Here is a 13,665-nt window from a genome sequence, read left to right as displayed (position 1 = left end):
GTCCAACAGCAGCTGGGAATTCAAGTTTGAGAAAAAATGGTCTGCACGGACTGGTGGCTTCAGGCAGGGAGTCTCTCCCAGCCCTTTTTGGAGATGCTGGGAACTGAACCTGGGGCCTTTTGGTGCTGGAAGCTGCATCATCCTGAGTCAGACCACTGGTCCATTTAGCGTAATATTGCCTCATTGACTGGCAGAAGCTCTCCAGGGTTTCAGGCATGGAATGCCGTTAGCCCAACAGCCTCAGCCCTGTATACCTGAAGGAGTGACTTCACCCCTGTTGCTCGGCCTGGACATTGAGGTCCAGCTCGGAGGGCCTTCTGGCAGTCCACTCATTGCTGGAAGTGAAGTTACAGGGAAACAGGGAGAGGGACTTCCCAGTAATGGCGCCTGCCCTGTGGAACACATTCCTGTCGCTTCTCAAAGAGTTAGGAATTCTGAAGGAATTCTGAATTCTGTATTGGGAAGCTTTTAATGTTTGACACTGCATTTTTGTTGAAGCTGCACTGAGCGGCTGGGGCAACCCAATCAGATGGGCAGGGTAGAAGAAATAAATAGTTGTTGTTTCATTGTTTTTGTTTTAATTACTTATTTGTTCTTTTATCTTGTGAACCATCCTGAGATCATTTGTTAAAAGGCAGTATATAAATCTATTTATTTATTTATTTATTATTATTATTATTATTATTATTATTATTATTATTATTTGGAGATGCTGCTGGGGATTGAACCTGGGAACTTCTGCACACAAAGCAGGTGATCTGCCACTCCATGGCATGGGACTTCAGGTGTGAGGCTGGTGGGTGAGGCTTGGGGAAAACAGTGTCACAGGTCAAACTGAGACCTGTGCCGGAACAGAATAAGCTTGTTGGCTGGAGATTTCCTACGTCAGCGATAAAAGGAGCAGGGAAGGGCACAATGAATCCAGCAGGCTGCTGCAGAGCTCTGTATGCAACTGCTAAAGGGACTTGAATTCAGGTGGCCCAGATTTTGGGAGAGCAAGGGTTCCGTTTTGAAAGGAAAGGAGCAGATTTCTTGACTATCGGTGACCTAAGATATTTGGGCAGGGAGGGTGGCTGGCTGGCTAAGCTGGCCTCCCCTGATGATGCTCAATTGCAACTCCCATCATCCTCGCTTCTTAGCCTTGCTGGCCAGGGCTGTTGGGAGTTGAAGTCCAGCAACCTCTGGAGCGCCAGAAATTAGCTACCCAGGTTTAGGGTCATGGCTGTAATGTAGGAATTCTTGGAACAGCTAGGCACCTGCGTACAAACCCCTGACATAAAACTAAAACGTGAGAGAGGGCACTTGCTCTTCATGCAAAAGGCCTCAGGTTAATGTGTAATTATCCAGTTTGTGGGTGGAGTAGGTTGGAGCAAGCTCTCCTTGCCCTTGGATAAATTCTACCCAAAGTTGGAGACAGTATTCCAGGTGTGATCTGACCAAGGCAGAATAGAGCAGGACTATTCCTTCCCTTGATCTGGACACTAGACTTCTGTTGATGCAGCCTAGAAGAGCATCGCTGATGAATTTATTTTAGTTTGCCATTGTTTGCTGCCTGGAACTGCAGGAAAGGTTGCTCATGCCCTACATCTAGTTCGCATTTAGGTCAGACAAGCAGGCTGAAGTCCTGACCTTGCCTCTTGGATGTGACTGATCCCGACGCTAAGAAAACAAACCTGACCCTGTGTGTGCCAGCGATCCTCCCCCAAGATTCTTGGCCTCATGTCCAGCCAGCTGGACTTGAGTGACAGGCAGCTCTGCCTTTGGACAGCGCATTCCAGGGACAGCTAATGAGACCCTCTTGGCACAGGCAGACAGCTGAGTACAGCGTGTCCCTTGCCCAGAGGTGGCTGAGCTGTCGTTTTCCCTTCCTGCCATGCGGAGAACGTGGGACGCTTTTCTCCAGTGGATGGTCCCAGCCAGCAGCATAAAGAGGAGAAAGATGGGAGATAGCAAGAGGCAGGCAAGGTCCAAGGGCGACCCGGACCTCTAAGGAGTTGTGGGGGGAGAAGGACCTGGTGTTCCCTGCACCCTTGTGAAAGGAGAGTCTCCTGTGTCCTCTCCCATCTTCCAGCATCTTAGAAGGAGGACCTGTTCTCAGCATAAGCTACCCTTTGGCCAAGGAGTTTCTCTCCTCCGTTGATAGAGGAGCAGAGGCCAATGTTGACCGAAGAATCGGCTTGGATTGGATACCCTTGAGCCAAATATCTCATGCTTAGCCTGCACCCTTTTGCACTTCTCCCAAGAAGCCCTGGGGGGAGGAAGTTTTTGCCTGGGTTCCTGCCGATCTCGCTGATGGGAAGATGCAAGACGGGAAGAAAACAGCAAGCACCAAAGGGAACAGGGCACCGTCCGGTGAAGCGGCTGCTCAGCACCCTCTAGATCCACTGAGACGGTAAGTCCATGCTGGACCAAGGCGGTCTAGTCTGGAGTCACTGTTAGTAGCCCAGAGATAAGCTTTCTGTCCATCCATTGTCAGAATTCTTAAAGGATTTTGAGGGTCATCTCGTTCAAGCTCCTAATACCATGACTGTAATGCCTGGATGCTGGTCCAATATTTCTTGGTTTCAGGGACAGAGACCCTCCCTGTTTCTGTGATGCTTTGATCCCTTGTTAATTCATGCTTTTGTGAAAGGACTGGTTGGTTCTCTTACCTGGGTATGCAAGGGCTTTCAAGTTGACATGCCTCCAGAGGATGTGCTCTGTAAAGACGAATGGAAGGATCTAGGTATAGTAAAGCACAAAGAGCAATGGCTTTTGGCTGTGCAAGAAAATAAAGTTGGAATGAAGCAATGATTTTAAACCACCAGAGGTAGATTTAAATATGAAGGAAGAGGTGAAGTGAAGTCTTTCTAGGTTAAATATACATATACATGAGCCAGAGAGAGTATACACACACTCCACTTTGGGAGAATTGAAGCAGGACCGTGAATAAGTTATCTATATAATATCCAAGTAAAAATTGAGTAATGACTGCATAATGGAAAGGATGTTTGTGTTGAGAGCCAGTGTGGTGTAGTGGTTAAGAGCAGTGGACTCGTAATCTGGTGAACTGGGTTCGATTCTCGGCTCCTCTACATGCAGCTGCTGGGTGACCTTATGGTAGTGATAAAGCGGGATATCAAATCCAAACTCTTGTTTTTTGTTTTATCAGTTTTTCAATAGAACAGATTGCTAACGTAGGAAGTGTGTGAAGTATCCTCTGAAGCTTTCAGAAGGGTTGAGCAAAGATTGTGAAGTGGAGCCCATCTCAAACTTATCCTTCCAAAAGAGCTGCCTTCCCCCAGTTCTGCTTGTGCCTCTCCTTGCACACAGGGGTCCTCTTTCTGTCGTTGCTCAGTGGCAGAAGGCAATCTTTGTGCATGGAAGGTCCCAGTTCTCATCACTGCCATTTCCCATAAAGGTGAAAAACCCTGCTGGGAAGGGCTCCTCCCTCTTCTGAAGTCCCTAGAGCACTTCTGCCGCTCTGAGTAGGTAGCACTAGGCAGGCTGATCAGCGGACTCGGCACGGCATTGATGTACGTTCCTTAATGGAAGTCAAATAAGAGAGTGGATTGAGGGATGTGCTGCTGTATAATTCTGTGCCAACTCTTATGGCCGCCTCTCAGCAATTCTTGAGCTGTGATTCCTGCACTGCAGGGGGTTGGACTAGGTGGTCCATGGTGGTTCCTTCCAACTCTACACTTCTGATTTTATTGTAGTTGTTGCAGGCCTTTCTGGCAAAACGCACAGCAGAAATGTGTTTCGATACTATAAATGGTCCTGTAATCCTCGAATGAAGAGTGGTATATAAATTTAATATTTTCCCCCCTTTATAAACAGTGAGCTGAAGTTGGTCATAGCACTGAAGAGGATGCATCTTTGGTCTCAATGACTCCAGGTGCATTGCTGAGCCTGCTCAGCGGCTGATGGGGGTTAGATGGGGGGTATGGATGGATGAACTGTTTTGTCCTGCTTGGGCTGCAGTGAAAAGGCCAGTTGCAGGCCAGACAAGAGATGCAAAAAACCCTGTGTTGATTGTATCCTCTCAGCTGTCTTGACTGTGAAGTCTAAGCCAGTGGTTGCATGGCGAGCTATAGCTTAGACAACTACAGATGTGGGCATTTCATTGGGGTCCTGTGGCCAAACCTGGCTTCCTACAGTCAAAGCCCACTGAGCATAAAACACAAGGAGCTGCTCCTGCACAAGCCCCACTGAAATGGGCTTGGGTATTTCACCAGGACATGCATTGGACCCTGTTTCTTGGGCACTAGAAAGGAAGGGAACAAGAAAGAGCAGGTTTAGGAGGGCAGCTGTTCCCTCTGTGATACCATAGGAGGGAGATGACTCCGCAGGATTCTGCTGTGAGATTGAGAAGACACTGATATGAGATCCTCCCTTGAGGTCATGCGCAGGGTTTTGTTGCCCTCACTTCTCAAAGCTCAGTGCATTCTCCAATTTATGAACAGCTTTCAAAGAGGACCAGGCAGGAGGAGAGTTGCCATATTTTAAAAGGTGAAAATGTGGACAACTTTTTTGGGCAAAGTTATTGAGCTTTTCTTGCAAAAATCTCAAAATGAGATTTTAAGTAAATTTGGTGAAATCTAGACTTCCAACATGGGTTGCCATGCGTCTGGATTTCCGCTGACATTTCCATGATTTCTGCCCAAATACTGCTCTCGACTTCCGTATTCCATCCATGTCTAGGAAATTCTGGACGTATGGCAACCCTATTTTCAGCTACTGGCCACCGTGGAGCTGCTCCACTGTCAGATGCACCATGCCTCTGAATACCATGCCTTATGAATTAAGGTACTTTTGAGAAATAAATGCCTTAGCCCGGGGCTGGTTCCCCATGGCCTGACATTTTACCAATCACTCAGCAATAACATACATTAGAAAAAGAAACCAAAATATACCAATTGTAAAACAAGTGAAGGAATTTATTTGAAAAGACCCAAGGTGAGATATGGCAGAGGATAAGTATTAAGGGATTTGTTAACTGAAATGGTGACTGTACTCTAAATTTCATGGTAGGTTCTTAAGGCAATCTTTTTATAATGGATTAAGATGCTGTTGGTTTCATGGCATAGTATTCTGCTATGATGGAGGGTGGCAAGGGAGAATCATAGAATAGAATCATAGAGTTGGAAGAGACCACAAGGGCCATCGAGTCCAACCCCCCTGCCAAGCGGGAAACACCATCAGAGCACTCCTGACATATGGTTGTCAAGCCTCTGCTTAAAGACCTCCAAAGAAGGAGACTCCATCACACTCCTTGGCAGCAAATTCCCCTGTCAAACAGCTCTTACTGTCAGGAAGTTCTTCCTAATGTTTAGGTGGAATCTTCTTTCTTGTAGTTTGGATCCATTGCTCCTTGTCCGCTTCTCTGGAGCAGCAGAAAACAACCTTTCTCCCTCCTCTATGTGACAGGAGAAAGGAGGTCCAGGAGAAAGCTGGTTGGTATGGATTAAGCGCGGGGGTCGGTCCACTGTCCCTCAGACCTTCGGGAGGGCCAGAGTATATATGGGGGGGGGATTCCTATGCCCCACAAATAACCCAGAGATGCATTTTAAATAAAAGCACACATTCTACTCATGTAAAAACACGCTGATTCCTGGACTGTCCGCAGGCCGGATTTAGAAGGTGATTGGGCCAGATCCAGCCCCCAGGCCTTAGATTGCTTACTCATGGATGAAGGGGAGGGATCCTTTCACAATCCCAAGTATTTCTTGAAAATTGTCATGGAGAGTCTGAAGTGCAACCCTCAGCACCTCCACTTTGAAACTCCCTGCGTCGTGATATTAAGCAGACGCCTTCGCTGTGCTTTCCCCCCCAGTCTGCTAAAATCATCTTTGTATATAGGCATGCCTACCTGGATGTTCATAAAGATGGTGCGAGTTTTAATTTGTTTCCGTTTGAGCTTTCTCAAAGCCTTAAATTGTTAGTAATTCTTCTTACTGATCATTTTATCGTTATACCTTTTTCCGTAAACTGCTTTCCGGTTTGTTTATTGGTTCATACAATCAGACAATGTGTAATTTTTATGAAAGAAACAGATAATAAAAAGATTGTGTGGTAGCTGTAACTGGGGAGTAGTGTGTCTGACCAAAAAGCAGCAGCAAAGTTAGTTGGTGAGGTTTTATGCCACCCAAAAATTGCCGTGGGCAGATGTGTTGTTGAGCTGAGGGGGACGGAGTCAGAGTTGTGAATGACAACCCTGAACTGTAGCCCAGTGTGACTCTTCTGTTGTGTTCCTACTGTAGTGGCATTGCACATTTGGACCAAGGTGTTCAGGGACCGTCGGGTCTGCTTCTGGTCCGATAACCAGGCAGCGGTGAGCGTTTTGGCAAAGCAGTCTTCACGTTCCAGCAGAGTCTCGGCCCTCTTACACCCTTTCGTTCTGCACTGCTTAAGGTTCAATATTGTGTTTTCTGCCCGGTTAATTCCGGGAGCTTCTGACGATATTGCTGGTGCTCTGTCCTGCTTTCATCTGGAGTGCTTCAGGTCCCTGGCTCCGGATGCACAGCAGCTGCCTGAGTTTCCCCCCGGATCATCTATGGAACCTTGGCAGCATTTAGTTTTACAGGGAGTAGCGGCTTCCGCTTCCCCTTCTACACTTAGGTCTTATAAGAAGGCCTGGACTGACATCTTAGCCTTTCGCTCGCAGTTCTTGGCTATTGATAGGAGTTTGTCTCCATCTACTGAGCAGGTGCTGCAGTATTTGGCGCACCTGTTGCAGCTTGGTCGTGCCACTAAGACTATCAGGATTCAGTCGGCTGCAATTTCGTTTTTTAGCAAATCACTATTTTCTAAAGCCCCTTGCGCTAAGTTTATCGTGTGCAAAGCCTTGGAGGGCTGGAGCAAGCTTCAACCTCCCAGAGCATTAGGGAGGAAGCCTGTCACATTTGACCTTCTGTGCCGCATTTGCAGTAAGTTAAGACTTATCTGCAGGACAAAATACGAGGCTAGAGATTTTTCAGCTGCATATTCCATTGCATTTTTCGGAGCACTACAGGTTGGTGAGGTGGTGCTGGAATCTGCCCAGGGTCGAGTTACCAGAGGTCTCTTGCTGCAGGATGTATCATTATCAGCAGCGGAACTTGTCATTACTGTCAGGAACCCCAAGATTGACCAATTGGGCAGAGGCGCCACGGTTAGCCTGCCTGCCACTGGTAGGGAAGGCCCTTGCCCAGTTAAGGATACCAGGAAATATATGGCTCCTCGTCCCCCTGGGGCTAGCCCATTCTTAGTGCATGAGAACGGCACCCCATTAGCTAGGCATCATTTTACGCGGGTGATGGGTAAAGCTATTTCAGCCTGTGGCTTGTCAGCCACTGAATATGCGCCTCATTCTTTTCACATAGGTGCTGCCACAACAGCAGCACCTTGGGGCCTGTCAGTTGACAGGATAAAAAATATGGGATGCTGGAAGTCGTGACGCCTACAAGGGTTATGCCAGGAAGCGTCACCAGCAGTGTGTGTTCTGATGCCTGCTTGTTATTCCCTTCTTCTCAGGTCTAGCAGCCGTGCGTATTTGGATTGTCGGCCACAGCATTGTGCACTGGGCCAGTCTGCGGGCTGCGGAGTCTGAACTGGGGCACTGTCTTGGCCTTCCCAACCACGTGAGCGTATCCTGGATGTCCAGATGTGGAATGCGATGGGATGAATTACTCCCAATGGTGCGGGCGAAGGTGTCCTGTGAAGGACCTCCCGCAGCGATAGTGGTGCAGCTGGGCGAGAATGATTTGATGTTGGTACACAGCTTAAGTTTGCGTTCCCGCATGCAAGAGGACTTGGAAGAGCTGGTGGCCGCTCTCCCTGGACTCAAATTATTTTGGTCACAATTGCTACAGCGACGTGTGTGGCTCGGTAGCAACAACCCAACTGCCACCGAAAGGGCCAGGAAGCGCACGGATAGTGCCGTGTCCAAGAAGGTTGTTGCTCTGGGAGGCGCTGTTATCCGCCATGAGGGCATTAACGTCAAGGATGCTGCCTTGTACAGGCCAGATGGTGTAAATCTTTCCAATGCTGGAAATGATGTTTGGCTGAGCGAGGTGTCAGTGGGGTTGATGGGTTGGTTGCAGGTGTGAGTGGCTTGGCAGATATACCCATTTTAGCACAGAAATTTGGTCTTCTATTTCTAGTTTTTCTGCTGCTTTAAACAAATACTTTCAGATGCCTACCAAGCCATCAGATAATGGTGAGTGCCTCTTCAGCACTGAGATACCCATTGGCAACAAGATAACTATTGGCCAGGACATTCATAGTCATTGATTGATTGATTGATTGATTCGTTGGTTGATTATTATACTTACACATTATTTTTTAAATGTCATTTTATCTGCTTCAAACAACATGGTATTTCAAGTTTGCTGATGAATGGGTCTTTCTTTCTTCTTTCTTTCTTTCTCTATCTATCTATCTATCTATCTATCTATCTATCTATCTATATTGCACCTTCTTCCCTGATGGAACCCAAGTACAGATAAAAACAGGAACTGCTTATAACCCCATTCACAGTCAGTCAATGGATATTGAATGTACATTGGCAATGAGAAGAGAGATCACATGCATTATCCATGTCAAATCTGCACACATTCATTTGAATGGGAGAACAGAGTGTACACTCATACAAATCTGTGTGTCAAGGGAGCTAGCCTCCCCCCCCCCCCCGGGAACAAGAATATTGCTATTCTCAAGTGAGCTAATTCGATAACAGAGGATGGCTTCATCCACTCACGCATTCAACGTTGCTGGAATGTTTATCTGAAAAGGGTTTAAAGTTTTATATAATGTGACCTTGATATGAGAATCCAGGATTTGACAAAAGGATGTTAGTGCTTCTGTATTAGTACCTGTGGATGTTTCCTAAATAGGCAATAAATAGACTGGGGAGATGAGTTGTTGGCAGATGCTATGTGAAAGCCAAACTACAAGTTTAACAATGTACTTATGATGGACTATTTATTCCTCCTTAATAAAAAGTAGCTAGGTGCCCCCAGTCTAGAATAATACCAAGGGCAGTAGAGTGGCATTAACCTTGCATTGTTTTTCTACTGAAAATTCACCTCTGAAGCTTCTATTTAGCTCCAGTGGTACTATTTGCAGCAAATGGTGCTACATTACCACTCAGGGCTTATTCACACTTCCATTTGCCCTGTTTCTTCCCTACAGGGAAGCCCATTCTTTAGCGATGAATTGGAACAAATAGCAATTGGGTTTGGGGTGGATTGCTGTTTGTTCCAATTTCGCACTTAAGAGTGAGATGGGAAAACACCATCCCTAGCTGCTGCTGCTACTACTACCTAGAGCAAAGTCAGACGTATGAGAGGGTAGAACATATGGAGAATTCTGCTAACTGATATTTAGCATGAGCCTCCTATGCATAAACCATCAGCCTTCACTTGACTTGCTCTCTTGATTATAGCTACAGCTTGCCTCTTGAGCAAGTAGTAGCAACTATTCTTAGAAGGAGTTGTGTAATGGGACCTAAAAGTGTAGCAAAATTCAGTTATATTTCAAGCTCCACACTTTGGCTCCATATGCAAATGATTCCATGTCCAGTGCACTCAAGATTTTCAAATACTTTATTTGCAGTATGTTAAGAACCTGGTGAAATACAACTTTCCCTCAACTTCCTTTCATTACACTGTGCTTCAGTTAGACGCCCGAGTTTGACAGCACTTATTTCTGGGTAATGGCAAACTAATGTACCTTTCCCTGGACTTCAGCTCATTAGACCATTCTTCCATTAGACTGTGCTGATTTCTTTATACTTTCAACCTGTATTCAAACTCCCACTGCAACAATTTTATGTGAAATTTAGAGCTAACAGATTGTAAAGTTAGGCTATCCACTACTGTCTGAGATGATGTACAGTGTCCTTCCACCTGCTCTTGTTAACAAGGTCCTCAGAAATTCATACTTGAACTTCCATTCATCTGTTTAACCAGCATTTGCCCTCAGACTGAATCTTTCATGTGCTGTGCTGGCAAAATGAAACAAGGGCTTTAAATCATATCAGTACTCTGTAAGCCAGGTTTTGTGGAAAGTTTATGAATGTCACTTTGTAAATACAATCAGCACCATTTTGAAGATTTTCTGTGGACACATAACATACGGATCAACAGCTCATATGGATCAATGGTTTTTTCCTGGCAGATCATTAAAACAGGTAGGTGGCACTTATAAATTTTGTACATTTAAAACCCTATTGTCCTGCAACTTAAAAAAGATTGTAAGGAAACTTGAGCAAAAACTATTCCCCTTGCTTTGCTTTTGAGTCACAAAAAACTCCTGTTTTCCATCATTTTTGGGAGGAAGTACCTGAAAGTGATTCAATGAAGTTAATTATGGGCCGGAGGGAGTCTGGGAAAACGGTCTTGGTGGTGAGTGGAAAAGCGTATTTCCAGCAACTGGCATTCGGAAGCATTTCTGCCTCCAGCTGTGGAGGCAGAGCCATCTTGGTTAGTGGCTGTCAACAGCCCTCTCCTCCCCAAGAGGGAAGCCTTCCACCTGACCCCTCAAGACTCTCTTTATGGTGTGAGGGTAAGGCTGTAATCCTCACAGCACTCGGCAGGGCTTATTTATGCCTCCACGCGGCGAGGATCACATGGTATGTTTTGAAGCAAACAACACGTCTTGAGTGCGCTCAGTTTCGGACGCGGATGGGACGCTGCACTGCTTTTTTGTAAAGGAGCAAATGAAGACATCTGAAACCGGGGCTGCTGTCACAACAGTTCGGTCACTTCTTGCACGGCTGACCTTTGGCATCATGTGTCTGCCGCACACCAGCTGCCTTGAAGGCGAAAAACAACATAATCTCCCTGCTCCTGCTGGCAACCATGGGCGGGGAGCAGAGGCTGGGGAGAGGGGACCTGGATGGTTTGGAGACATTGATGGGTGAGGGGGCGACGTGCTTTGCAGCATGTTAGAGAGCCACCCCCTGAGATCCACATAATGGTCACCGCCTTGGCCAGAAAGTGCTGGACCACTGCCAGCGTTCGTTGAGCGCAGTTATGCTCTTACTTGGAGGTGACGTTCTTCAGGAGTTGCCAGCCTGCCCACGGTCTCCGAACGCTTGTAATTCAGTACCCTGGAGATGTATTCGCTTGTCCTGCCGCCCTCCTGCCACCTTTATTTATGGCTCTGCAAAACAGACAGCTAAAAATAGCCAGGGGCTAGTGGTGATGAAATTGTAATTGCTCATTGCATGAAATGCCAGGGTATTCTGCCAAGGCGCTGAGTGCCCCTCGGTTCAAGACCCGGGAAAGCCATTTAGAGGGAAGGGTTTGCAATAGTATGAGGCTTCTGGCCCCTGCTGGGTTATTTTTCTTTACTAAGGCATAGCCAAGCAGGCAGCCCCATCAAAGAAACTGAGACAGCCTGGAGACTTCCAAGTTGGTCACAATGCTGAGTTCTTCTGCAAAGCTGCCTTTTAGGTTTTCGGTTTTCAGCTGAAACTAATGCAAAACGCAGAACAAGGCATTCTTCATCTGCAGCTTTTGAACCCATCTGCAGGCAGCTAAGTAAAGTGCATGTTATCCGGGAGACAATGGAGGAGGTGAGGTCAAACTGTTGGCAGGTTGCAGCGTCTGCTGTGGCTGTAGAAGCCGATGCAGGAGAGACATGTTTTGTTGTAGCTGGGGCAGGTGAAGGGATCTGGTAGATGCACCAGGCTGTTTCTTCTCTCTCTGCTCCTCACTGCTTTGGATACACTACTGCCTGTCTCCAGTCACTGCAGTTGTATCTCTGATGGTGGCAACTCAAGGAACTCCAACGGCTTCCTCCTGGTGGGTGGGTGGGAATCGGGGAGGTGAGGAATCTGTTCTTTGTTCTGCAAGCCCTCTGTGTCCTTGTAGATAAGGGGGTTGGGGAGCTTAGTGTTGGAAAACGCTCTTGGGGTGCCTGCAAGTCCCCGGAACTCCGAACATCCTCTGGTACGCGCAGCTCTGGAAAAGGCATCTCTCTTCTCTTCCAGTGCTCTTCTGTTGACATCATAATGATATATGCACACTGAGCTTCTGGCTAAACACAGCAAGAAGTGTAAGACATCGTAGAGCTAATCTACTATTTATTTACACGCTTTGTACAGACAAAAGCATAATGGCGTCCGTTCTCTTCAGGACACAGTCCAGTAAGAAGGGCAAGCTCCTGAGATGCTTCTGCAGCCTCTGTCCTCTCCTCCTCTCCTCTCCTCTCCTCTCCTCTCCTCTCCTCTCCTCTCCTCTCCTCTCCTCTCTCCTCCATTTGCTGAGTCTGAACCGCTTTCTGCACCTGGCTCTTCCGTCTCGAGAAAGCCTGTTGCCTCTTCAGCACCCCACCATTCCTCTCCTCCTTTTCCCTCTGACCTGTGCTCTCTGCCCCACCACCACTCCCCAGGCTCTGAGCCTTCCTCCTCTGCCTGGCTAGTGCCTCCCAGCCAACCCACACATCACCACAAATTGGGACTTATCAGCAGATAGAATTAAGTCCCTCAGGAGATGGCATTCCAAGGCACACCTGCGCCCCTGAACACTGTCTTGTTTATTTTCTTGGTTTTTTGAGGATTGGCTACCAAGAAGGTATGGATTTGCGGGCACAGGGTTGTGTATTGGGCCAAAGTCCGCACAGTTTCGTCCAAGTGGGGCAGCAGCCTGGGCTTCCCGTCAAATCTAGAGGCCCAGGTGGGGGCTAGGGCCACAGCACTTCCCAGGTGCAATCCAGCAAGGGACTACTCATTGATGCAGGTCAAGAACTCGCTCTTTTCCAGTCGAACCCAAATTAAGTCTTTTCTCCTGTAGTCAATAAAGTCATTACCTGATTTGACCCAAATACTAGTTGCCTTTTCTCTTTATTCATTGAATTTAGGGGGGATGGTTTCCGTAGGACAGGGGGATGCATGGGCAGCTAAGTCCGCGCCATTGAGCACCGGCACTTCCTCCATCATGAACAATCCAATGAGGGAGACCCATTGGGTCACTTTGTGGGCAGTAAAGGATGTCCTTGGGTTGAGCTTGCTGTCCAGGAAGTGGATCTTGGCTGCTTGGTCCCTGGGCATATAACCAAGGCCCCTGGCTTGCCTTAGCAGCTACTTCCTTGTTATTTTAGGATGTTCTTTGGGGTGGGGATTTCTGAAAAAGTGGGAAGGCATGGCGTTTGCTGCAGGGCGAGTCGGAAGTTAGGGCTCACTCCCACTGATTAATTCTCCCAGGGGCCCAGGAGTTTCTCTCCGTGCCTTGCAAAAGCTCAATCTTATGTGCTGAATCGGGTCTTACCAGATTGTGTGGAAAATCAGAAGAGAGGTTTTCCATAACCCGAGCTTCAGTGCAGAGGTGAGGAGGTGAGGAGGGGAAGGTACCAACTGCAGCAAGCCTGGCACCTCTTCAGGAGCAGCAGGGAATTTATGCAGTGAAGGAGAGTTCAGTGTTTGGTTTTGAGATCCTTAGGACGGTAAGGGCCTGCAGCGTAATCAGGAATTTGAAGGCTGAAGTTAGAAAAACAAGTTTGTCTTTTTCTGCTGCATCCCCTCTCTCAAACTGGGAGGCACTCTATCCTGTCTTCTGCCTTGACACCAGGACACAATGCAAGATCTGACGTGCTATTATTTTGCTATGGTTTAAATGGGTAATAGTCTTGTGCCATCTCAGATTGCATCATATGTCAGGGTTCACATGGTCGAAAACTTCAACCCCTGTCCCTGACATA

At 47.3% G+C, this 13,665-nt stretch overlaps 2 protein-coding genes across 4 annotated transcripts in view; both read left to right on the top strand.

Annotated features, from left to right (window-relative positions):
- LOC309377495 (uncharacterized protein) overlaps positions 1 to 13,639 on the top strand; it is an 88,347-nt gene extending 74,708 nt beyond the window's left edge. The window contains exon 11 of the transcript XR_014171605.1: positions 12,708 to 13,639. The gene's annotated coding sequence lies outside the window, so the exon portion shown is untranslated. The remainder of the gene's footprint in view (positions 1 to 12,707) is intronic.
- ZNF638 (zinc finger protein 638) overlaps positions 1,436 to 13,665 on the top strand; it is a 64,989-nt gene continuing 52,759 nt past the window's right edge. For 2 of the 3 annotated variants that reach the window (XM_081924731.1, XM_081924730.1), the window contains exon 1: positions 1,436 to 2,392. In XM_081924731.1, coding sequence (XP_081780857.1) covers positions 2,301 to 2,392 — 92 coding nt within the window. In that variant the 5' untranslated portion in view covers positions 1,436 to 2,300. The remainder of the gene's footprint in view (positions 2,393 to 13,665) is intronic. The other variant, XM_081924732.1, reaches the window with a different exon arrangement.

The sequence above is a fragment of the Podarcis melisellensis genome (genome assembly GCF_964234715.1).
Source record: "Podarcis melisellensis genome assembly, chromosome: 9".
NCBI lineage: Eukaryota > Metazoa > Chordata > Lepidosauria > Squamata > Lacertidae > Podarcis > Podarcis melisellensis.
The sequence above is the reverse complement of the archived record's forward strand: the minus strand, read 5'-3'. Positions and strand labels throughout refer to the sequence as shown.